This window comes from Triturus cristatus, chromosome 5_1, assembly GCF_964204655.1.
Source record: "Triturus cristatus chromosome 5_1, aTriCri1.1, whole genome shotgun sequence".
NCBI lineage: Eukaryota > Metazoa > Chordata > Amphibia > Caudata > Salamandridae > Triturus > Triturus cristatus.
This window is the reverse complement of record NC_140587.1, coordinates 956197707-956224581: the sequence shown is the minus strand read 5'-3', so window position 1 is coordinate 956224581 and position 26875 is coordinate 956197707. Positions and strand designations below refer to the sequence as shown.

General features: G+C 40.7%; 1 protein-coding gene across 1 annotated transcript in view; it reads right to left on the bottom strand.

The window, feature by feature from the left end:
• Positions 1–26875, bottom strand: part of TBC1D7 (TBC1 domain family member 7) — a 130816-nt gene that overhangs the window by 65192 nt on the left and 38749 nt on the right. The window contains exons 3-5 of the mRNA XM_085606073.1: positions 24526–24606; positions 17896–18083; positions 11750–11887 (exon numbers count right to left, since the gene is read on the bottom strand). Of these exons, the coding sequence (XP_085462199.1) occupies positions 11750–11887; positions 17896–18083; positions 24526–24606 (407 nt within the window). The remainder of the gene's footprint in view (positions 1–11749; positions 11888–17895; positions 18084–24525; positions 24607–26875) is intronic.

Here is a 26875-nt window from a genome sequence, read left to right as displayed (position 1 = left end):
ATGGTTTACACTAATACAGCAGAAATAACTAATCTAAACTTGAAAAGGCAAATGCACACAATGGGAATAAAGTGGGAACTCCTCTGGACCAGCTATTACGCATTAAGAGAGAGAAGGAACATGTGAAGGAGATTTTCTCCAACCAAGGGAAATTTCTAATAAGAAACCAGGATAGCTGACAGATTTTCATACATTTTATGAGATATAATATAAAACAGAAGAACAGTCAGCTATACGTGACAAAAGATTTACATTGACAATGCTCACTTAGCTAAGATTACCTCCCTCCAGGGGGAAATCCTGGAGGCCTCAATCAGTGAAAAGAAAGTTAAAAAGGCAATAGGCACTTTGAAGGATAATAAGGCACCAGGCCCACACGGGTTCTTGGGAACATTTTATAAAACGTTTTATTTTAAATTTGCCTCCAAATTAACAATTTTGTTTAATTTTTGCACCAAGAAAGTAGAAATTATCATGAAGTAGGCGATTATTACCGTTATCCCCAAACTGGATAAAGATAAACAATACTGTGCTTCCAATAGATCAATCATGTTGCTCAATATTGATGCTAACCTTTTGCTCCAAAATATTGGCCAATACACTGGAGCAGATACTGCCAGAATTAGAAGGTGTGGATAAGAGTGAGTTTGTGGTGGGCAGACAACCTCATGATGCCACTAGGAGGGCGGCCCATCTGCTTGAAAAAGGTAAAGAAAAAACAAATACACGCAATTCCTTCATCCGTAGAGGCAGAAAAAGCCTTTGACTGGCTTGGTCATTTTTAACGTAAGTACTGAGGCAGGTTGGAATGGGGTTCAAACATATAAATAGGATTCTGGTAAATTATAATAGGCTGACTGCCAAAATAACACAGAATGGATCTATATCCTAAGAGATTAAACTTGAACGGGGTAGGAGAGAGGGATGCCGTCTGTCTGTCTCCCCTACTCTTACTACTAAGCATTTAGCCATTAGCCTGCCAGGTTCAGGGGATGCAGTAGATTGAGGGGATTCTCTTTGGGCCGGATAAACATAAACTTCTACTGCTGGCGGATGCTATATTTTTTGCCCTTGGTACCCCAGAGTGGTCTCGGTCTGCTCAGGTTCACAAATTACACTAATCCCGAAGAGCTAATGGGCTATAAAGTAAATCTGGTAAATCTGAGATTGTAATCCTTCATTAAAAAATGTAAATGTAAATCCAGTATTAGCGCACAGCTACCCGTAGGCATCCCGGCGCTGGGGGCTGCCGGGAAGATTAAGCGAGCTATTGCCCAGAGTCACATGGTGCTGGGCTGACTTGCCACCGGTGCCGGGGATCGAACCGTGATCCCCAGCTTCCGGCGTCAGTCGCCCTGCCCGCTGCGCCACACCTCTTCCCTTAGACAAAGAGAAAGAGAGGGAGACTTTGATCAGAAATGTCCCATTCAGAGGAACTCAAAGACAGATGTAATATTTGGGTATAAACATCACCCCTAGACTACAAGATATATTTAAAGCAAATTACCCACCCTTATTGGAGGTGATTAGTAGAGATCTTGGGTGATGGCCAACACTGTCTTTGTGTTGGACAGGTAGGATTAACACAGTTAGGATTAACTTTCTCACAAGGTTTCTTTATCTCTTCCAATCTCAATAAACAATAGCTTCCTCCAACAAGCACAGATCATGCCACCAAATTTCTATGGTACACAAAAAGATAGTCACAGTGGAAACAGATTTAAAGGAGTAAAAGAGCATACATTTGTTAGTGATTCGAACAAACTTAACGACACCACCAATTTCCTGCATGTATGACCATCATTTAATTGATTATCCAAAATTTCAGTCAAAAGGAAGATTAGCAATTTAAATCAAGGCCAAAAACATCACAAAGTCAACAAATTTAAATACATGTAGGTGTAAGGTACGTGATAAGTGCAAGATTTTGGGATTGGTGCAGGACGTTGTGAGGGAGGGAGGTTGCGAAAAAATAGGAACATCCACAATTTGTTGAAGAGCCTAACCTGCCAATTGAATGGCCACAAGACTTAAATCAGACAACACAAAATAAGACAGCAGTTGTACATTCACTGACAATCTCCTGTGTTGATTGAAGACGGAAGTAAGTCGACGTTTCGACCCCTGTTAGAACCAGCAAATTGGTTTGCTTGGAGTTGGGGTCTTCATCAGGACCAAGGGAATGGGCTTACACCTAGGGGCAAGGGTCAAAGATGTAAAAAAGTAAGGTGTGTCTGTCATAACCATTATAATTAAGAAAGAAAAAATGATAAAAATTACCAGCATCAGCAGCATGCATCAAGCTGGAAAATTGGGGAGGGGCCAATCAGTGCTCCTGGGAAAAAAGGAAAAGAGACGAGGAATACCACTGAAACCATACTTAAAATCACAATGAGTGTCTATAAAACCTGAGTGACAAAAATACTCACCCAAGGTGTAGTATTCCACCACTCGATGAGTGAGTCAAGGAACGGCTGAATAAATCAGCATCAACAAGGATCCGTTAATGTCCAAAGCTGAAAAAAGGGGGGGTGAGGAAAGGAGAGTTATTCTCCAACACTCGAATCATTAATTTGTGAACGCAGCGCATATGGGGTTGATTGAACCATTAATTATATTACGCGGGAAAAAAAAAAAAAGGGGGATATGTGAACCTATCACTCGAATCAGAAAATCATTAGGGAAATGTCCGAGATCGCAGCGCATAACTAGCTCGTCATTGGTCATTAACAAAGCATGCGGGAGATTGTAGACGAAACCTGGGAAATTAATCTCCACACAGGGTGTAACAACCCTCAATAATGCGATAACGGAGAAAAGCAGAATGCAACATACCTCGAGGGCCGCGTCGAGCGTTCTGACAGCTAACCCTGGGCTAGGTCACATGACCATTAAAATACAGAACAGACGCGCGCACAACCGGAATAGTTGCGCCCTGATTGGTGGAAACTCAGGGGTGTGTGTGGCTACGTGTTCGGATGTGATTACACATTCAAACAGAGCCGGGGGTTCTTTCAGCCGCAATAATGCTTTAACTGGAGAGAAAGGGAAGCGAAAACACAGAGGCTGCAGGAAGTCACATACCTCAAGGGCCGCGTCGAGCAGTCTGACAGCTAACCCTGGGCTTGGCCACATGACCATTGAAATACCAAACAGGCGCGCGCACACCCGGAAGGATTGCGCCCTGATAGGTGGAAACTCGGGGGTGTGTGTTGCTGCCTGTTCTGATGTCAGCTTGTGCAAAGCAGGGACCATTTGCTGGTTCTAAGCTCATAAACACAGTACAAAAGGTAATATGATAGTATGATCACTACAGTAAATGATGCGAAGACAACCATACCATCGAACATAATTGATACAGTCCTTGAAGGTGGTAGAAAAATTCGTTGCCGATTACCCAACATACAAAATATTAAAAGACAACTGACACCACTGAAGGACACAGCAATTATAGTGCACAATGGGTGTAACTGTAATGTAAAATGGACACATAACATCACTTAAAATCACAGCAATTACTGTATGCAGTGGGGTTGACTATGATGTAGACTGGACAGTGTGGGATGTGTAGCCCTCAGTTTCATGATGCTTAACCATTATTTAGTAAAGATAGTTGGGTGTAGGTTGCATCAAGTTCATTAAGGCCACAAAGGACAGAATCAAACCGGTCCATCCATTTACATTCCCTGATGTTCAGAATTGAGCCAAGGTCACCACCCCTAACGCCCAGTGTTATGGCTTCAATTACTAGCCATTTTATCGATTCCGGGGAATGGTTGCATGTTTTGAAATGGTCGACCATGGGTGCTCCAGGAGTGGTACATCTTATCCTGCTGCAGTGCTGTAGTATCCGGCATTTCACTTGTCAACAGGTTGTGGAACAAAATATATCTGAACTGATGTGCCTAACGCAAAGTTTGTGTTTACAGAGTAGCTAAGCTACAAGATTCATTAATACCGGCCCTCATATCTGTACCCCTCTAACATTACTCAGTAACAAGAAGGTCCAATGACTTGAAAGTGCCTACCACTGCTCTTATAAGTATCAACAAATGCCACCTTCATGAAACCCCTGAAGGCTTCACCCTTCCATTAAAAAACTCTGGTTGGGCTTCTGGGCCTAGAAGCAATCTCGACAGCTTGGTATGCACAAGTGTGCAGTTTCTATCAATCAACATAGATAATCCTTAACCGAGCCCTCCATTTCACGTGATGGTAAGACGAGACACGCAGATGCCACTAATAAATTTAGTGGAACTCTCAAGCTTCAAGTCAAGTATTGAACTAAGGAGGTGGGTGTATAAATAAATAGACGATCACGCAGACCTCATCTATTGTGATAAAAGTCAGTTCTCTCGGATTCCATGCTCTCCTTCTATACACACACTCTTCCAATTGATTCAATCCACTCATAATTTAACTCACAGCGTTTCATTTTAGCTTATTTCCAGAATATGTGTAAGGCTATATTACGCCCAAATTGAATCACTTATAAAAAACAAAACTGCACACAAAACAAGACGTGTATGCCAACTTGCAGGCACATCACATGTGAACCAAAGTAAACAATTGGCATTTGTTTGCTTAGAATAGCGAAAGCACAGTTTACATTTACAAAATCCAGTTCCTCAAGATGCAAGCAAACGAAACCGACTTCACGTGCACAGAAAAGGCACCCCACAACGTGGCCCGAAATTACTGCGATCTCGAAACCATGAAGATACCAGTCACAACAAGGCGGGCGTCGTGCTTAAAAGCCAACATTGTTTTCTAATACTCAAACTGTAGACAAGAAAAGCAGAAAACTGGAAAGCAGTGATAAAAAATATTTTTTTTTATTTATCGCCCTCGGTCATTGGGCCTCCGTGTTTATACATTTGCATATGGGAGTAAATTGTATAGTCCAGATTTTACTTTGCATTGTGGTACATGTAGTCTTACACATACAATGGAATAAACAGGGCGGAAAATGCCAAAAATAAAAGACAACTCGGGCTCGATAAACAACTCAGACATAAAGACAGTTATGTCCTAGAAGGTCAGAAGAGGAGAAGCCCCTCCATTCGGGAGGGACAGTAGAGCCATTCAGTAATGGAGTTGGGGGAAGACAAGGCCCGAACTCTTAAGGGTACCTCGTCCAGGCTAGGTTTCACATTCTGTGATTCGGAGGGGGGGGGAAGAGAAAATCATAAAGCGTAACGAGAATGCAGGCAAAATACCAACGTACGAACCAGTAAAATAACTCACCTTTAATAGACACAGAAGACAGCGATGCGCCTTCCCTGCTTATCTGCGTTGAAAATCTGTTTATTCACTTTTCTTGTTCTCCAAAAGCAGCATGCATAGGCAATTAACTAATGCTAATACGCAGAAAAACTGCAAGGCCACGAGCCATTCTTGACTCCCGTGACAAGGGCGCGCGGGCCCCTGCTCCTGGCTATGTCACTATTATGGGGTCTTGTGATCTCAGCAGCGCGCGCCACACCCCTTCCACAGTTTGGGAGTTTAGAAAGAAAAAAGCTGGCCAGAAGGGCTGACACACCTGAGGGGAGGGCGGTGGCTGGAAGGCGGCCAAAGTCTTACTCAAACTATTCCGGTTGTGCGCGCGTCTGTTCTGTATTTTAATGGTCATGTGACCTAGCCCAGGGTTAGCTGTCAGAACGCTCGACGCGGCCCTCGAGGTATGTTGCATTCTGCTTTTCTCCGTTATCGCATTATTGAGGGTTGTTACACCCTGTGTGGAGATTAATTTCCCAGGTTTCGTCTACAATCTCCCGCATGCTTTGTTAATGACCAATGACGAGCTAGTTATGCGCTGCGATCTCGGACATTTCCCTAATGATTTTCTGATTCGAGTGATAGGTTCACATATCCCCCTTTTTTTTTCCCGCGTAATATAATTAATGGTTCAATCAACCCCATATGCGCTGCGTTCACAAATTAATGATTCGAGTGTTGGAGAATAACTCTCCTTTCCTCACCCCCCCTTTTTTCAGCTTTGGACATTAACGGATCCTTGTTGATGCTGATTTATTCAGCCGTTCCTTGACTCACTCATCGAGTGGTGGAATACTACACCTTGGGTGAGTATTTTTGTCACTCAGGTTTTATAGACACTCATTGTGATTTTAAGTATGGTTTCAGTGGTATTCCTCGTCTCTTTTCCTTTTTTCCCAGGAGCACTGATTGGCCCCTCCCCAATTTTCCAGCTTGATGCATGCTGCTGATGCTGGTAATTTTTATCATTTTTTCTTTCTTAATTATAATGGTTATGACAGACACACCTTACTTTTTTACATCTTTGACCCTTGCCCCTAGGTGTAAGCCCATTCCCTTGGTCCTGATGAAGACCCCAACTCCAAGCAAACCAATTTGCTGGTTCTAACAGGGGTCGAAACGTCGACTTACTTCCGTCTTCAATCAACACAGGAGATTGTCAGTGAATGTACAACTGCTGTCTTATTTTGTGTTGTCTGATTTAAGTCTTGTGGCCATTCAATTGGCAGGTTAGGCTCTTCAACAAATTGTGGATGTTCCTATTTTTTCGCAACCTCCCTCCCTCACAACGTCCTGCACCAATCCCAAAATCTTGCACTTATCACGTACCTTACACCTACATGTATTTAAATTTGTTGACTTTGTGATGTTTTTGGCCTTGATTTAAATTGCTGATCTTCCTTTTGACTGAAATTTTGGATAATCAATTAAATGATGGTCATACATGCAGGAAATTGGTGGTGTCGTTAAGTTTGTTCGAATCACTAACAAATGTATGCTCTTTTACTCCTTTAAATCTGTTTCCACTGTGACTATCTTTTTGTGTACCTATCTATACCCGAGTCCAGTGGTCTACCGGGTTACCCCATTGATACATAACTCACCAAATTTCTATGGGCTGCTAAAAGCCCAGTATTTGCGCTGAGGTTATTACAACAGACTGGGAACGGCACTTCCCGACTTTAAAAACTATTGAGAAGCCTCCCAATTCCATTTGATAATGCAATTTTATAAACCAGAGGTTGATATCCCTTGGGTGTCAACAGGCACAACGATTATTGATTGATCCATGTAGGACACAGAATGATTGTTGAGGGAAAAGAGAACTGCAAATGTGTACCTGAGCACACGAACAGCAACGACCTTAAACATTTGGGATAAAGTTGCCTGGAGACATTGAGTAACATCGTTTCCCTCGCCATACATCTGGATATATTCCAACCCGTCTTTTACGGCTAGCTATGGGAGATAAAGAGTTTTGCCAATTGAGAAAGGGCAGCTATCGCATTTTGGCAGACATGTTCCCTAAAGAGGAACTAAGGGTCAGATGTACTAACATTAGGAATGCCGATTTCCGAATTGCGATTCTCTCCGAATCACAACTAGGAAATCAGTATTCCTAATGTATGAAGCTCTTTTGAGTTTCTTTAGCAATTCCTAGTGGGTCGCAAATAGACCTACCTCATGCATATTAGTGAGGTAGATCGCAATTTGCGACACATTAGAAATTGCAGCCATCACAGGGATGATGGCCTGCTGAAGTCAGCAGACCACCATGTCTGTGATTGCGTATAAATCAAATAATCTTTTGTTTAATTTTTAAATGCATCCCGTTTTCCTTAAAGCAAAACCGGATGCATTTCAATAGAAAAAATTAAACTTTGTAGTTTCATTTTTTTAAGAGTAGGCAGTGGTCTTTGGAACTCCTGCCTGCTCTTAAAAAAAATTGTTTCCCATTCTCAAAGGGGAATGGGCTTCGTTCTCAAAGGGGAAGAGGTCCTTTGGAGACCCCTTCCCATTTGCAAATGGGTTACCATCTCCTTAAAGGAGTTGGTAAAATATGAACGTTTTGCAACAGTAATTCGTTTTTTTACTTTGATGTTGGCCTATATAACAGGGGCCTTTAATGTAATATACGAGGATGAATTAATATAAAGATACCCAGGGAGGACTATAGCAATGTAGAGTCCTCATAGAGGTCACTTTTAGAGACTTATGAGGTATTATGAGGGTGTGATAATAGCACACCTTTGGGGGACATCAATACTTTGTGGCCCTCTTATGAAGTAGAGAATTGTGGGATAACTTTATGATGTCTGGCAATTCAGACAGAAAAAATCTTGCATTTAGAACCGGCGATGAGAGCACAGATTCATTTGTGGGTTTTTTCTGAATATAAAGAAGTTATTTTATGATTGGAGTCATAGTCGGATGTATTTACATCTTCCTTTTGTTTAGTCATGCATATTTGGGGTTCTTTACGATATGATCCCTCAAACTTTAGACAACAGCATACATACGCTGTTTGTCTATTTAGCTGAATGCACTTTATGACATTTTGACCAATTTAATTTATTTGACTTTCAGAAACACCACAAATGAGGAAAATGAAATTTGTGTGGTGATTAACATCCGGTAACATTTGGAGGGCTGGTCAGTCCCCAACATTACATTCCGGGATCAGACCTTTGAATTTTAAGTATGTGGTTTAGGATAGCTTGGAACATTGCGGTGTAGTTTAAGGAACCTTATAAAACCAGGTTGATATAAATGTACTCTTTTTTTCCAGGATATGTTTAATGCGTCTCAGCTATCATATTGGTATACCTACCGGAAATAATCCTTAGCGGTGGGGTTGATTGCCTTTTAAGGATTACGTTTAGGCCTTCTCTATCGTGATTCCCTCTCCTGTGATTTCTTACATTTGATTTTTCAATTCATAGCATAGTAGGACGGTGTATTTATGAAATATCCCCGTTATAATAACGTATGATCCTTGCTGGAATCAGAAGGTTAGGCCTCAAGTTCCCATGTGAGCACCAAAATAAAACACAAAAGAGGTATGCTTCCTCTATTTTAGTTCCGTTTGAAACAGCTTACAATATCTGGAAGAGTAATGTTAACTAGAGAGTAATACTTATCCATTCCTTTACCCCTAGTTTCATGTTCACAATGACCTGGCTGTTTTATGATTAATAGTGTACCTCACTCAAACAACAATAACAAAAAACTGGTGAGTGTACCAATTTTTGAATTTTTCATTTCCATTTGAGATGTGAATGTGAAAGTATGGTTGGAAGTGAGTGAATGTCTGGATCTCAGTCTTTACTTTAGGCTCTTTGGACAATTTTAAATCTGATTTACAAACGTTCTATGAAGAAAAGATTTTCAGGTTATAAATAAACACATTATAGGTCTTTTTTGATGCGTTAATAATAAAAAAAACTATTTTCATGATTAACCGAGCAAAAGACCTCTATGAAAAATATGTATTGATTATTTTTGCTTACTTCTATGATACATCTATGGGACAAAATATTCCTTTAAAAAAAATAATAATAATAATAATAATAATAATAATATGATTTTGTGATATACGATTTGTTCCTTACCCAGGTGAATACTACACACCTAACTAGAGAGATAAAAATTGTTGTTGTCCTGAAGAAGGTGGTTCTTCACTGTTAATCCACCAAAACGTGTCAACGCCCCCCTGTTGTGGTTAAATTTGAGGAACGACAAAATGTTTTACAAAAAAGAATTTTCAGATATTTCAAACAGTTGATTCCTTCAAATTAACTAGCATTTGTATGACAAATATGTATGTCTTGTTTGTGATGTCTCTCTTGATATAAGATTTTAATAATATGTGTGAAATGTATTTTTATTAAATATTTGGATTAAGAGGATTTTTACTATTGTAGAATTGGTTTTACCATATGTTTTATCAAATCAGAGTTTGTATATTTGCCTCTTGGGTCCTGTTAAGGATAGTGAGAAGTATTTGGTTGTGAAGACAGTGGAGTGTGACTTTGTTTGATTGTTAATTCCTCCAAGAAATCTCTTCTTGTTGATCCAATTCAGTACAGCGAGATGTGGGCTCAATAACAATGTATCTTCCTGAACTGTTTGCTGCACTTCCCTTTCATTTTCTTAAGGTGCGTGTCAAGCAGCTTTTCAGAAAAAACAATACTTCAGCCACAGCAACTAGCCTTGGTGAACCTTAATGAGTACAAGAAGATTTGGCTTTGGCTTGAAATACCTTCCTGGATACCAGAGTGTCAGACCTTTCAAGAAAAGGTGGAATAAAACCACTTCTATCATAGGATGTAGCAGACCAGGGACCTAAAAATTCATGTATATCATAGCAACAAAAAGTCTCAGGAGGGACTGAGCAAGAAACATATCTAGTCTGAAAAGTGCTTCAAAGAGTTGGAGTCTTATCAACTTTACACAGACCCTACGGAGAAGCTCAAATCCACGGAATCACCCACTAGTGTTTTTATTATTTCCTGACCACAGACAGTCTCCAAAGATGGAGGCTTCAGAACTGCTTCATTAGTAGCAAGATGTCAATATAAACACCTGCCTTAGGGTAACTAACTGCTGTAACCATATTTATGTCGCTCATGCTAACTGTGCTTAAAGGAAATGCCAGTGTTTGTCACTTAGAGCCTCTCTTCCACAAGTTGACTCTCAAGATGAGAAAGTGTTGATTAGCTTGCTCAGCGGAAGAACGTTTACATTCATGTTACAACTGAAGGTCGTCTCATGGTTTCAGTCTGCGGCATCTGTGTTCTCTCTTTGTATCACAAAATTATGTGAATACCATTGACATGTTGGTTTGTAATGTTCTATATATTTGTTTCTTGCCTTTGCTTAGAGGCTCACACTATATTTCAGTTGCTGGGGGACCCCAATGTCTACAAATTCTCTAATTCACAGATAGTTTCTTCTGTTGTTAATAAAACGTTTATGGCTACAGTTGGCGTGAGCACAGACTTTTTTTTACACCGATCTGGGAAGCTGATGTTGATTACTACACTTTATCCACTAACAGGCCTAATTTGTGGTATTTTTGCCATTTTAGCACCAACCCCATAATCATCATCCTGATGTCTTCAAAAATGATCTCTGACCCATTTCGGTGTGATCACTAAAGGACCTGTCAACAAACTCTAAGGTTGACCAGGAGAAATAGATAGGATACTAATCCTTAAATATCATTCACAGGCCATAGAAGGGTTCAATTACACAGTGCAAACACATGTACAGTTGTTAAATTCAGGCATTTTATCAGAGCCTCAAAACATACACACCAAGACAAAATACCAAAAGATAAAAGAACTACCTATGTCAGTGTAAAAAAAAAACATAACCTGAATATGGAATCAGAGGAATTTTACTACATTAGCACTTGTGATGTAACGGAAATGAAAGCTCCATGGCATCACAGTAATTCTCTGGTATCCATGGTTTAGAACTATTACACTACTTTCTCTGCATAATGACTTCTGTCCTACACCATCAGTGTGAAAACCACAGATTACCGAACGGTACCAGAAACTGTTCTAAAAATATACTAGTAGTTAGTCTAAGCCACATGTTAAGTCCTCTAATACACAACCACCCTTCCGGCCTCTGTAACTTCAGCAAGCCTCGCTCCCTTCAGTTACTGAATAAACATTTGACTGGCAGAACCTCAACTAAAGTGAGGTCCTGGAATTAGATGGGTTGAGCATTGTGAATGGAATATTCACAAGACTAAGGCTATAGCAATTTCTACATAAGGTGAAAACACCCATAGCCAGTCCCACCATTGACAACATGAGGACCCTTTATAGTCTAAATCTGACATACAGGCTACAGACAAAGTTTTATTTCAGCAGTAATTTACAGTCAGCAAAATACACAGCATCAGACAATGTCTGAATAATTTATTCCAACACAATAAATGACCAAAAGTGCTCACCAGCTGTGGCAGTGAATCTTTATACTTTGTGTTTAGTAGGTTTACAAAACTTCGGACAAGCCAATAGCAGTCCACATCATCATCCACCATCTCCTCCATAGACTTGGCGATGTCCAGATATTGCTCATCTTTTGGATCCTGAAACATCAACTCAGTTCATCAACACATTTTAGCAGTCTGAAAAACTATTCATAAAAGCTACATTAAATAGCGCGCTGCTTTCCGCCATGAGCTTTGGGACAGATAATGAAGGTCCTCAAGTGAACTTACGTTTTGATAATTATTGCCATTTGTATTTTTTCTGTTAGGAGGAATAAAGAAGCATCTTCACATTTGCACAAAAATAATTACAGAATCATAGGAATTTGACATGTCAGCAAGCAATGTGACAACATTCTAAATACAAGTATAAGTGGTACCACACATATATGTTCACATGTCATTAGATAAAAGAAAGGTAGAACTGCAAAGGTGTCAAGTTTACTCAGTGTTGTAGCTGTCATTAGCGCAGCTTACCCGGGCCAAGTCGTGTAAGGGACCTATTATACTTATAGTGTCATTTCCTACACAACAATGGGACGAGGGTCAGTTTTTCTTGTAGGCATCATGGTGCGGGACATCCTTGCTAAACCACAGAGTGTACTTTACAAAAAAAACGAACTGTTACATTGCACGTTAGATATTGCTGCAGTTCAAGATTTCCCTGATGCTGTGACTTAGGTGGACCTACCCGTGTGGTATTATTTTTCTGGCAACAAATGTGATAATGTAGGTTGGTGTATTGGTCACCGTTGTATTCTATTTATGACAAATATGTGTGAGAAAAGTAATAAACGTAAAGTCAATCTCAGAACACTTAGCCACATATGCAAGCACCTAAAAGACATTGACACAACTACAAGAACACTGGATGAGTTACTTGTTACCTAGTGAGGCAAAAAGACTCAGCCCTGAAACAATCTGCAGTAGATCCCAGTCACCACCCGACTGGACAATCTGCCAGCATCTCACTTCAGGCTACAAAACAACATGGAACATAGCGAAAAAGAACCGATATGTGATGCAGTTTTGATGTATTTAATCACAGAATATTAATGTATCTACATGAACTTAAACAAGCACTGTACCAACTTTGGGCCTGATTTAGATCTTGGCAGACGTGTTACTCCAGCACAACGGTGATGGATATTCCGTCTTTCGAAACATAAATCTCATAGGATATAATGGGATTTATATTTCGACTGCTGGAATATCCATCACCGTTGCGATGGAGTAACCCATCCGCCGAGATCTAAATCAGGCCCTTTATCTTGTACGCTCTAAATAAAATCACGTCAGTCAGTGCAAACAGCTCATCATCAACCAATTCACCACTTGGCACCCTCGCTACTGAGTCAAAGCAACAGGCACTGCAGCTTCAGTTTATCTCGGAACAACCTCAGGACTTCACAATTACCTTAGCCCATTCAGACAAACTGGCCCTACTCTACACACCGGCAATGCAAAGATTCTAAAGAGTGATATATCAGCACTTGCCAACTTCTCAAAACTCACACACAATCTAATTCAGATATAATAAGACTCCTCTTGTTAGATCATGAAAGCAGCCCGGTCAACCTGTCCAATTATAGCCTCTTTTATATCAGCAAGAAAACCTGCAGCCGACTATCTGAATACCAGGAGAACAGTAAACTGATAAGTGATTTTTAAACCAAATTTCACACAGCCAAGGGAACAGACATTGCACTTTTCAACACATGAACGGCTTATGCGATAGGACAAGAATATATTCTGTATTACTGAACACACCTCTGTTGCATTTAATACCGCTGTCATGGTCTAATTTATTTCTATTGCAATCAGTGTGATATATGAAGGGGAAATTGGGTTCATTGTGTCTGCAGAGTCCTGAACTCTTGCTGAGCCTCTGTAAAATCCACATAATCCACTGACTGATATCACAGAAAATCAGTAACTTTATGTATGTATATCACACATCATATAAATCAACATGTAAAAGATAAACTGTGTCAGAAATAGCAAAGCCTGGATGCAGAGGGGCAGGCTGTTGCTCAACAGTGATAATACAAAGACACTGCTCAGGGGTACCACAGATTAATCAAGGGTCAATCTGACTGAAACACACCACTGCCAATGAAGAGTGCACAAAATGTAAGCATTTATGATTTAAGGACACTCTACATTTTAACAACAAATTCAGCAGTAACAATACATTTGGACATGTGAGAAAGGAGAAGCAAGATAAAGAAAGCACATATCTATGTGAGAGAAAGCCTAGGCAGGGGATGTTTTCAATGTCATCAGAATTACATCAGAAAAGATTTGGGCATTAGATCCACAGGTGCAAATTGGGCTACTATGGATCAAGGTACTTCAAGGACTAGTGTGTGCTTACTTATAAGTTATATTTGTCCATCTGAGATGTTTAGTTGGGGTGTCTTGCTCTGGTGCAGGGCTTTGTATGTTAAACTTTACAGTGTCAATTTTACTCTTGCCTTAATCTGCTGCAAGGTCAAATTGGAAAGGATAGGATTAATATGAACAAACTTTCTAACTGAGTAAAAACAACCAGCTGTGGAATATAGAAAAGGCATTGAAAGGGTTAAGCAAATACTGTAGCACTCCAGTAAAATTATGTTACTGATGTCCAAGTGTGAAATAACTGATGCACAGGCAGCAATTCTTAGATAAGTGGCCGACACTTACTACATTTATTTTTTGGAGGGCTTGGATGAGGAAAACGGGACCTTTGGGAATTCTATTTAGGATAATTAAAACTGAAAGAGGAGGATCAAGAGTGATCCACAAGGATTTCAATGTGGATGAAATTAAAGGAGTAAAACCTACAACTTTCAATTTAATAAAGAGATCAGATTGAACTTGTTCTCAATGTTAGGGGGAAAGAAAAGAAATTCGTTAAAAAAAATCTTAGGATCAAGTTTCAGAAAGTTATTTGCCATCCAAATTAGACTTTGGAAACAACAGTGAGTAAAGTGAGGGTTTTGCTCAGGGAGTAGGGGTTTAAATACAGTTGGTTGTCATCCACATACAACCTTCACTTAGGAGACTCTTGGATGCGCACAAAGGTAACTCAGTGGCTTGAGATGCAGATGGAATAGTGTGAGTGCTAAGATGGAACCCTGATATACGCCACAAGTCATCAAAGAAGAGGCTGAAGAATGGCATTCAAACTTTGCCAATTCAGAACAGCTGCTTAGAAAAGAGGAGAACGAGCTCAGGGCAGAACCACAAAAACATATGCAATGTGCCAAGATACAGATTAGTCGAACATGTTTAACTTTGTCAAGCCCCCATGAGACTGGGTAGCACGGGAAGGCAAGAGTTACATGCTTCCAATATCCATTGAACATCCCCCAAGATATTTAGTTTCCATCTCGATGCTACAGCCACATCCGAAGCCAAAATGATGATTTATAAGGAAATGCTTACTTTGAATGTAAGCCAGGTGGTAGTTAGACACCTGTCTTGATAGTTTTGCCAAGCTAGGTTAGGCACAGATCTATAATTCGGAAAAAAACCAGGGTAAATGTTAGATTTCTTCAGAATGAGATTGATGTTACCACATTTCAACATATAACTGAAAACTCCCTGGCAGAGTGATCCAAGGATCACATTACACCATGCTGAAGCAAAAAGATGAACACTGCCTTTGAGAATGTTCATTGGTTAAAAGTACCGGCGATAGCTGGTGGGATTGAGGTGTCTAATGATCAGGATACGTTCTTCAAGGGGCGAAATAGCATTGTTTTTTTATAGTAACCGTACCACTGTTTTTCACATGCATACAATAGACGTGCAATCAGTTATCTCTCCCTGGAAACTCTCCAGCAAAATCACACAGTGCTTGCCATATTTACTGAAGGCTGAATTAAAACAACTACTTCACAACAGGGCGGCAGACAAAATGATCCGGTTAAGATCTAGAAAGACCAGGATCATGCCCCTGGCTCATTTTGTGCTACCATAATAAGACATCACACCACTTTTAAATAATCTGCATTGGCCTGTGGTGAAAAAGAGCTCAGTTCAAGACAGTGAGTCAAAGGAATTAACTTTAAATCTTGAATGAACAGTGACAAATTTTAATAAATATGATATAGGAGAAAAGTAAGTGAGAAACGTATAAAGCAGGTAATGCGAGAAGTGAAAACACAAAATAGAATTCTAATTTTACCACAAAGATACCCTGGTATGAAGAAGAACAGACACTTGGAGGAATAAGTGAGTAAAGGGGAGAGGGTTGGGGGGAGGAGTGTCTTCTCATTTTGTAAGAAACATAATGGGAATGCAACAAGAGGTAGATGGGGAAGCAAACCAGCACAAAACATGCAGGAAAATATATTTTAGGAGGCATTTGAATGTACTGATTTATACTTCTTACTATTATCATTTTCCAAGTTTTTCACCAAGATCCAAGCAAAGTGCACAAGGTGTCTGATATTGATCCAGAAATCTCAAACTCTGAATGCCAACCAGGTATTTAAGGTTAACATCCCATAACCTACTGGACTTCTAACCAGTCAGTAAAAAAGGTTTGGTGTACTGGTGTAACGTTACTTTATGTACAAGGTTTGATGCTCTGGACTTCTTTCCTTGACTTGAAGAACACCAACTCAAATTTAGAAGAGGATGAAAGCGGTGCTTCCTCTGCTCCACTTAGGTTTAGAAAACTTAACTGAATTTTTACTTTGAGTAGTCGCATTGTCCCATGACTTCCTAACCTCTTGTCCTTCCATCATGCTGCTAGATTATGAATGGTCACTGATATATTAAAAGGAACGCACAGAAGAGGCTTCAATACACACTCATTCCTAAAGACACACACCAAGTTGGCTTAAACAGGGCAAGGACCCATCCAACTCTTTGTAAACCCTTATGTCTGTCACTTTTTTACAACTCTATTGCTCTCTACTTGTGATTAAAGGGACTTTGTAGCAGCGTGCAGTGTTTTATTTAAAAAATGTAATTGAAAAAACACTGTACTAACCATGAGTGGTTGATTAACTAACACCTGCTATCGTTTCAAAATCTGGTACCTTTCCACAATCATAGCCCAACTTTTATAATGTGGTGAATTAGGATAAGCTGGAGTGCTTTTTCAAAAGGCCGGTTGAGTTGGAGCAGAGCAAATCAAATGTCAGCGTTATTCCTGTAAGGCTGTCAGATTAAAGGAAAAAATCAGTCACATGCCAAGGTCACCAGAGAAATTCAGGTGGGCTGGGTAATGTTTACTTAAGGACACCTTTGTTTCTGAAAGGCTGGTATTTCTGGTTCTGATTCAGTCACCTTGTCAGACCAGTGACTAAAAGATATTTAGTATTCGGAACAGTCAGTCACTCGTCAAAATTACTTGTAGCAGGCCGACTGGGTTGGGACAAAATCATTTATATATTAGCCTTGCTTATGAATGAGATAAATAGGAGCAGGGTCAGTGAAGACCCGAGCAACCTCATATCTGACTGACTTGGTTACAGCACTGCAGAAGAAAAATTAGGTGTGCAGTAATTTGAAAAATTAAAAGAATGTACCTCAAATATAAATTTCACACCTATTTAATAAAATAGGGTCCTGTGGAAAACTTCTAGGTTGTGTAACTTTATCAAGTTAATCAACTTATGGGTTTAGTGACAATTTGCTCATTCAACAACTCTGTGGGGACGACGTCTGCTTTCCATCAATTCATCTATTTCGTGACTCTCAAAAACCAGTGTGCGACTACTCAGCATCACTAATTTCCTCTGGTGTATTAGCCCAGCGTACTGTGACATGATTATGTCATCAAGTCACTACTGCCACCATCATGCTACGAGAGGCAAGGCCTAATGAGCCAGGGCTAGTGATACTGCCTTATGTCTGGAAAGACTATCCCCCATTTCAGACTCCTCCAGAGATTTCTGTGACTGAACAATGCACAACAGCAGCACTTTGCAAATGCATTTTATTGATTATTGGCGAAGGATATGTTTTTCAAGTGTTATATAGCAGAACGCAACGTGAAAGCCTACAGACATTTTGAATAACTGCATATATGTTCCACCAATGTTCTCTCTCAGGGTTAGCATGTGCTTTGATTTCGGTCCATCCCACAAAGACATTCTACTCACCAGTGGATATGTCAGAGTACGAGAGAGCCTGCCGGACTCGAGATGATGCATGCGGAGGTAAACCTCAACCTTCGGGGTGGAATCCTGAATAAAACGCATCACTTGAAGGGCATGGTGTATATCCTGGTATTGCTCCTTTCGATGCATCATCACCACAGCATGAGATTCACGATGGGGTGGGATTATTCCTACAACACAAGATAACATTATGACTTATGGAAGGCTCTATTCAACAAAGTAGCACAATTCATATTACTATCCACAACACAAAGTGTGTCTGACACTGTAGAATCGCATTGCTTTGAGCATAATTATAATGCCAAACAATGATCCAATTTCATCATTTTTATTTCATTTCATCCAAGTTTCTCTTTTTCATACATTGTTCTCTTGTCACATGAGAGACAACTTATGTATTTTACTGTATCCTTATAAACTGCAGACATGCCAATCCTAGGCCTTATACTGTAGCGCGGAGTTATACATAAGTAATCCTTATTCGTTATTCCCTCCAAAATATGGACAATCTCTACTATTGAGAGCCCACCTCAAAGAACATGAATTACAGGGTGGTGAATATAATAATGAATGGTTCACAACAACTGTTGGTTAGCCTTTATTTCTGAATTATTGGACCGTTAAGAACACCATCTGTAATATCTAGTTGGAACTCCATGCTAAGTCTTGTACATGTGCAGCCAGAAGATGAAAAGAAAACCACCACTTGGGCTATGTAGTACCCCTGTGACTTATCAGTACTTCAAGGATTTATTATTTTCCTTTTTATTCTTTTAATTTTGAAAGACATGTACAACATGGGTAAAGTTGGTAGTGCTTTACTAATAAAAGATCATTTGAATAGAAAGCCGGAGGAATGTGTCTCTTGTACTTCTTTGGTGGAGTGCACATGCTTCCACTTGCAGACATCATTTGGCATGTGTGTGCCACCCTGCCATTACTGACCATCAACATCTCCAGTGCCTAAACTAAGCTTGTATTATGTATGTATCTAATTCATAATCTAGTGTTTTTGTTCTTTTCCAACAATGATTTTCTTTTTAGATATCAACATGAGACAATAAATAGTAGGGCCAACCATTGTTCCACCACCTAGAACTTGAATATCAGGTCATGGATCGCGAACCAGTACTCTAAGTATTTTACTCTGCCAGGAGATATGCTCTCTAAAGTATACTCAGATAACATCGACAATGTGCAAAAAGATTTGCAGGGATGAATTTTCTGAACAAGAGAGCAACTGAAGGTGCCATGTTTTGGAATATGCTCTTCTGTCCACCAAAAGAATTGCAATATAGAGCCACAATCTCCAGTCAAGACTTTTTGCTTTTGGAAGACATGACTAGCACTCTAGTACACAAACTAGCATAACCCAATACACACAAAAGATTGCAACTAGCCGTTTGGTGGCGGCATGGTCCTAGATGTGATCACCTACATTTATATGTATGCCATCTCTAAAACTAAAACATCTAAAACGGGTACGATAGGATTACTACAACCCTTCCAATGCCGCCTTATTCTTGGCACACTATATTGCTTGTTTTCATGGTAGAACTTTCTAAGGACCAAGCATTTAGTTACATCTCAGTAGCAGTGAATGTGTATAGTAAGATGCCACACTTAATGCCCTGCATGAAGTAACCAAGACTTCTGACTTAGATCATCTATTCTTGGCACATTTTATATGTCTACATAGACTAATTTACATGATTAGCTCAGATTGAGACCTATAATTCACCTCTCATTTTCAGAACTCTCCATCCTTTTCCCTAAGAATGGACAGATTGTAACCTAGTCATTTTCATGAATCCAAATCTTCCACATCACTGTCCTTACTCTATGTGAGCAAGCCTCACTCCCAAGATATGCATCAATTGTGCTATTCCAGAAAAATAAGTGCTCTCCCCTTAGCATCTTTTAAGAAATCATTTTTAAAAACTACACATCCTGTTCAATATGAAACCACTTAACACAAAGGTAAAAGTTAACTGAGTGGATCGAACCAGGCATTTTGAAACAGACATCTTGAAAGACAGTACAGAGAAGGGTTGGAGCAATGAAGATTACTGGTAAGCATTAGGGGCATTCCCTCCCTGTTCTCCTTGTCAATTTCCTTACTCTATAAGGATGTAGCCACCTTCAAAGGCTCCCACTATGCACCCATGGTCTCCAACATAATCCACTTAAGGGCAACTATCTTGGTACAGAGACCCATCAACAACGAGGGAAGGACACCCATGGGGCCAGACTCCCATCCATCACCAAGTGCACAAAAGAGCAAAGTAACAGTCCTTTGTTAAAAGAAGATGACACAGGACCATTACAGATAAAATATCCAGCAAACGGCAAGTCAAAACAAGTGAACCAGTTTTCAGCCACCAACCTGTGCACAGCATTAGTCAAGGAACTGGAGGCAGTTGCAACAGGCTGCTAAAGGCACAGAAAAGACAGTAATGAAATGGATCGACTAATGGACAGAGAAGCAGCAAGAAACTACAGGCTCAAACAGATAAGAAGACAATAAGCCAATCTCAATTCAATGAAGCCTAGCCAACTGTTGCAGCCATAGTAGTATAGAAGAACCCTGGTAGTAGACCCCACCCCACAGGAGATGCAACTGGGCAGCATGAGGCTGGGTCACCCCCAATAACCCATGCAGGACAGAGAAAGACAAAACCCTCCTACTCACAGAAGTCAAAAGAGGGCCAGAACTACAGTGTAGCCCCAAAACCTGAGCTGATGAGCTCTCCACACTAATCGGACATGTCAACTTAAAGCTGAGCATTGAGACACAACAGGCCAAGAGGCTTGCCAACTTAAATTGTGTGGGGACACAAGAACATGGCAAGGGACCAAGGGGACGAACTGCAGAGAAGCGGGTAAGGGACACAGAGTAAATAATGGAAAACAGACTTAGAAGGAATAAGAACAAGCAAACCAACCAGCTGCCAACATATAACTAGGCACCCTACCAGACAAGGCTAGCCTGCACATTCAATTAATAAAAGTGGGGAGGGAGAGGCCCCTGATCAATTCAATGGCCTACCGATTCTGACCCCTGCAAGGACAGAAGGGCAAGCAGCCTGTGCATGATCAGGAAGGACCTGTTATGCCAGAAGCGATCAGCAATCTGCATAGCCATCATGCCAACCCCCAATAAAAGCAGAAGTCACAAAAGCAGACACTTTTAGAAGCTGACTACGCAAAGTAGTCTGCACCACATAACCAGAACCAACGCAGATGAACGAGTTGCATAAAGAATGTCTATGTATCCAACAGTAGGCCTTGACCCTGCACTCCAGACCCAAGTCAAGTCAAATACTTTATTTCGACAAATTAATGTCATAAAAGTGAACAATTCGATCAGTCATATATTACAATTACAAATTAAAGACACAGGGTATCATCTACCAACTCAAGGTGAATTACTAGATAAGTTAAAACAGGATTTCAAAAATAAAAACAGTACGTTTCTGGGCATATATAAAAAGTACGAAGTACAAATAAGTTCTAAAAACAGGTATACACTTTGCCCATCACATGATACATAAAGTGCTTAATGCATAGTGCAAGAGACGCATACGGAATAAAGTGCAAACATATCAGTCAATACAATCATAGGATATGCTAAAGGTAACACTTCAAGCAAAAGTACAGCCAAAAAAGTGCTAAGTGCTATGTTTACATTTAAGAGTCTAGACCGGCAGAAATCGGGAGTCTGTTTCTCACCTTTTTGGAACGCGTGGCTGCGACCAAAAAACTGGCAATGTTGAAGATATCCCATGGTGTACTTAATAACTGCAGGTAAAGAAATGCTGGTCTAACCTGCATAAAACCCTTCCCTTTCAGAATTGGAATTAGGTACTTATTCCGCATAATGGAATAAAAGGGGCAAAACATCATAAAATGAAGGGTATTCTGGGTAGAAAAATTGTCACACTTACAGGGGGTTGAAGACTCTGGATTACACCACTCCTGAAAATCACCTAGTAAAAATGGGACTAAGTTAAATGGGACCCTAGTTAAAAGCCAACGATGGTGTGGGATATTAACCAATGTCAAATAGGGTTCAATACGAATGTTTGTTTTTGTTGAGAAATGAGCCCTTACAAGAGGTTTCTGCAGCTCTAAATCCTCCCGTTCTGCAGACAACAGCTTCATAAAGTTATTTTTTACCCATAAAACATCCTCCTTCCGTATCTTTTCAGGGGATTCAAATAACTCAGGCAGCCCCAATTTAGTTAGCCCACTTTTAACATAAGTCAGCCACTTGATTTTGTTGGAATAGTCCAACCGTGCACAGTCGCTTAGGATTTTATGGTTCAAAGTCAGTTCGGGGTTTAACCATACTTTGAGCCAGCAGAGCAACGGAGCTAGGCTCAAGGTGTCTGAGATGTAACCAAGCCCAAGTTCCTGGTGTATGGAAAAGACTGTCGTCGATTGTGGTACTGATAAAAGACTGCGTAAAAATTTATTTTCGGCTATTTGGATGCCTGGTTGTTCCTTGAAGGCCCATATAGAGGAGCCATAGGTCGCAATCGCGACACACTTAGCGCTATATATTTTCAATATGCTCTTAATTGGTCTTGCCCCCAAGCGTTTAGCAAACCCCATTAGTCCTAAAGCAGAACGTGTAATAGAATTCTTTTTAATTTTCTGCTGCGGGATCCAGGAAAACTTCTCATCAAAGACTACCCCTAAATAGGTAAAAGAGGAGACCGAGGTCACCTCTTGACCATTACAAAAAAAGAGATGGGGTTTTCTTGTTTTGCCACCAATAGACAGGATATGGGACTTGCTATTATTCACCACTAGATCCAGCGATTGCATAAAAGCCCCAAACGCGTCCAAAAGCCGCTGTAAAGCAACCGCTGTGCGGGCTATAAGGACCGCATCATCCAATGCAACTCCAGACCCAAAGAAAGATACCAAACTCATGAGCTCCCAAAGGGCTCAGTGAGACCATTTCAGGTTGGAAATAGTGACCACCCACCACAAAGTAGACAAGAGTCCCCATAAATGGGCAACCTCTTCAAGGAACCACTCCAGAACAAAAAGTAGGAAGCAGTAAAACTGAGTGCATGGGTACAAGCCATTGCGCAGAGTCAAGACAACAGCAAAAACAAGACAGGGACCCCAAAGTATCAGAGATTGACTCCACAACTAGGAAGGCGCCACTACCAGAAAGCCACAATCAGCTCTGCAAGTGCCCTCAGGCCTGGGACACACAGCAGCAGCGAACCAAGGACAGGCGTGACAGCAGGGCTACAGAACCCAAACCCCAATAGGTATAGATCACAACTGATCAACTATAAAAGGTCCCTTGTAAAAAGAAGCACATGAAGAGCAGACCCCAGAGAAAAAAAGAAACCTAAGAATAACAAGGGCTTCAAAGGCCCATAGAACAGAGCATAAGAAAGAATGCCAAACAAGTCATGCTGGGATATGAAGTAGTGAACTGCAGAACACAGTACAGGGAGGAGGAAGGTGTAGAAGGTTGTGAGCCACCTAGCCTACTGCTTGCTCACAAACCCTTTGTTACCAAACCAAAATAACAAGAGACAGAACAGAGGGCCCTCCAACAGATGAACTAAGAGGTGGCCACTGTGAAATGGACTCTCAAACTGCTATCCAACTGAAGGCACGCTTACATTACAAATAGGCACACTGAAAGTACTGCCAGTTAAACAAACCAACATCCACAAACATCCACTGTATAGCCAGAAAAAAAACTCTCAAAGAGACAACAGTTCAAGCTAACAAAGGCACAAGGGTACTGCTAGTCTTGAATCCCCTTCCAACTGACACACAGACACAGACTAAAACCAGCAGGCAATGAGGACACCACAGTTATAGGGCTGTACTAGTATGGAAAAACACGTAAAAGGATAGCTAGATCACTGCACCAAAAACTCTCAAGAAGGATCACTGAAGAGGAAGGACAGGCCCAACGATAAGCACCGACAGTGGCAACGAAGCAACCCAAGACCAAAAAGAAAGTGAGGAGAGACAAAGGCCAGAATCCAGCAAGCCACAAATTAATCCCTGGAAGAGACACCCAGAGTGGCACAACTGCTGCTAAAGTAGCAGCACCCTAACACACAACAGACTAGCCATAAAGCCACAAAGAAAGCAAAATGCCAATGGAATCAGATCACAATGGTGACAGTGGTTGTAACCTCTAACTTCATGAAAAGAGCATGGACACACATCCAAGGACTGAGCATCCCAAGTAATACACACCTTCAAAACAAAAACAGGCAGCATTTAGGACACAAGGGGATGAGGACACAGACAACAGTTGTAGACTGCAAATGCGCAGCAAACCAAGAGGCAATGTTAGAAAGCATACTCCTATCCCCGCCTGTAATACAGAAGCATGCAGGCACAGCTGCAAACACAGACACAGGAGGAAAGCTCCAACAACGCCATAAGGCACTTATTTACAGAACTCCTGAAGTCTGATCTATGCACATTTTAGGTCCAATGTATTTCCCTATCCCTCATCACATGATTACTTTTGATTTATTTTTATAGATTTTTGTGAAGCACTCTGCTGCATTTTTGGCTAGGTCTGTGTTATACGGGGTAAACAAATAAATACTGTACCTAGCTGGACCTTCCACACCAGGATACGATACATAGATGGCAGGGGAAACCGCTGACTGAACATGCACAGTTTTTCTGTGTCTGAAAATACAAAGGAAACCCATTCAGAACTTGCGGCATAAGCATAAATGTACCTGCAATCAACACCAATGAACTCAGATGCTTTACAACAGCCTGCTTTGGAGATGCTTCTAAAAACAACGCCCAAGAATGCATTACAACACAGGTAACTGAAAACACATTTTACATAAATGCTTTGTAAAACATTAAAAGACTTCATTAAAGATAAACATTTTCCAAATTGACTCGGTCACTTCTCATGATTAAAGTAAAATGTAGTTATACCACATTAAAAAGGGACCAAATTCAAGGGCAATTTCTCCCCCCTCAATTCTTACACCCAGGCAAAAGTCACAGATATTAACAATTAATGTTCTGCTGCTACATTCTATTGGCATGCAGTATTCTTAGGAGAAGCAAGCTAAGGCTTGGCATCTAAAAAGTAGTGCTTTCTCTTAAGTGGAGGAGGAATAGAGGCAGCCATGCAAAGAAGCATTGTCTTTAGCATCTTCGCCCCAGAACTTTCAGCACAGATAGCATGCAGGAGTAAAGCACAAACCACAGGAAACTGTCACAAGTTTGCCATGCTGGTGATACCTAAAGCAAAGCAGCGGGGAAGTCCGGAAGCCGGTCCATTTCAGACAGCTGGTCTCATACTGACTTTCAATCGGTGTAGGATGTTAAGGCCCCCTGGAGGAAGTCCCAGCAACAGACTTAAACTTGACAGGTATGTTGGTCTAACCAGCAGCTTGTGACATCAGACACACCTATTTTAAAAGGGGAGGACAGCGGCCAGTCGGAGAACTAAAAGCAACCTGAAAATGATTTAAACTAACTAAAGAAAATGAGCGCACTCATAAGGTTTGGAAGAGGAAAATGCCTCAAGGTAAGGCCTAGGTGGCACCTACCATGAGAAAAAAGATAAAAGACTTCTTGGCCACCGGGCCATAAGAGCAAACAAGAATCATTAGAAACGGTGGCCGCTATTCTGTGTGAAGTTCTCTGCGATAGCAACACAGAATACTACTTAGTGTCCCTCCAATAGACTTTAAAGTAATAACAGTTTTGACCCACAGTATGACTGAAATTCACTCACACTTTGTCTATGTGACCAAATCCTCCTCATTTTTTCCTTCTGGCAGACCAAGATCAGGAGAGCAGTGTAACTAGACTCCTAACAATTGCACAACAATATTTTGGTATGCTACTACACTCTGGTTTACTACTTTTAACATGAACAGTTAGTACCCATGACCAGGCTATGGCATTTCTAATGGCTGGAGGCACCTGACGTAAGTAATAAGGTACAGGCCTTATTACCCCCACCCAGTAGGAGGATTGCCAAAATCCTTCTCCATGTAAATCTGTATATTGTTTCAAGACTGAGCACCTCAAATTCCCTCAACTGTAAGTGGTTTATTTAAGAGCACTTGGACCCATGTGAGGTGGGATACCCATATAGAGGTGCCCCATAAAGGTATGTCTCCCGCAAGGCTGATGATTTAGGGCAATCAGTGTTGCTGCCTCCCTGTCTCTTTGTTCCTGCACTCCTGAACAGCTCTCCTGATTTCCCCCTTCCCGGTAAACTTCAATGTGTGTATGAGATTGGATTCAGATTCTTTGAATAGCCCAGGAAAGTTCCCTTTGTGCTCAAAGAACCCCTGGTGCAGCATGTCAGCCTACGCCTTATCAATAGCAACAGTTAAATAATGACTGTAGACAAGGGCATTGCCAAGGGAATGCACACCATACACAAAGATGTCCTGCCTATTAATAACTTCACAACATGTCTCATACCACCCTATTTATAACAGTATTCTTGTGGCTTTATCCTCCTGCCCCAAAAGAATATTCAATATTTTTATTGAGAACACACACACAACCTATTGGTGTCATGCTTCATCATGGGGTTCACACCCTGGTCCCAAAAAACAAGAGTAGGCTCAACCATCTTCCAGGGAGAACTTTGGATAATATTCTAATCCTGCTGGGGAATATAAATACTAAAAATACCTAGAGGTCACCCCAGTTTCCCTTTATTTTTGGATGCCACTGGTATGATTAAAATATTAATTATTTATTTGGGTGACTAAAGGTGAGGGTTACTACCACTGTACATCATACTATGTCGACATGTTTCAGCACGCCTTTGCAGGGTCCCGGGCTTTTGTCAGGACTAATTGTTAACCCTTCGCTTTGGTGGAAGAACTCTCACCCTTCAGCATCATCTCATAATGATAGAATGCATTATAATGGAGTTAATATTGAGCTAGGTGAGGCATGATGCGAA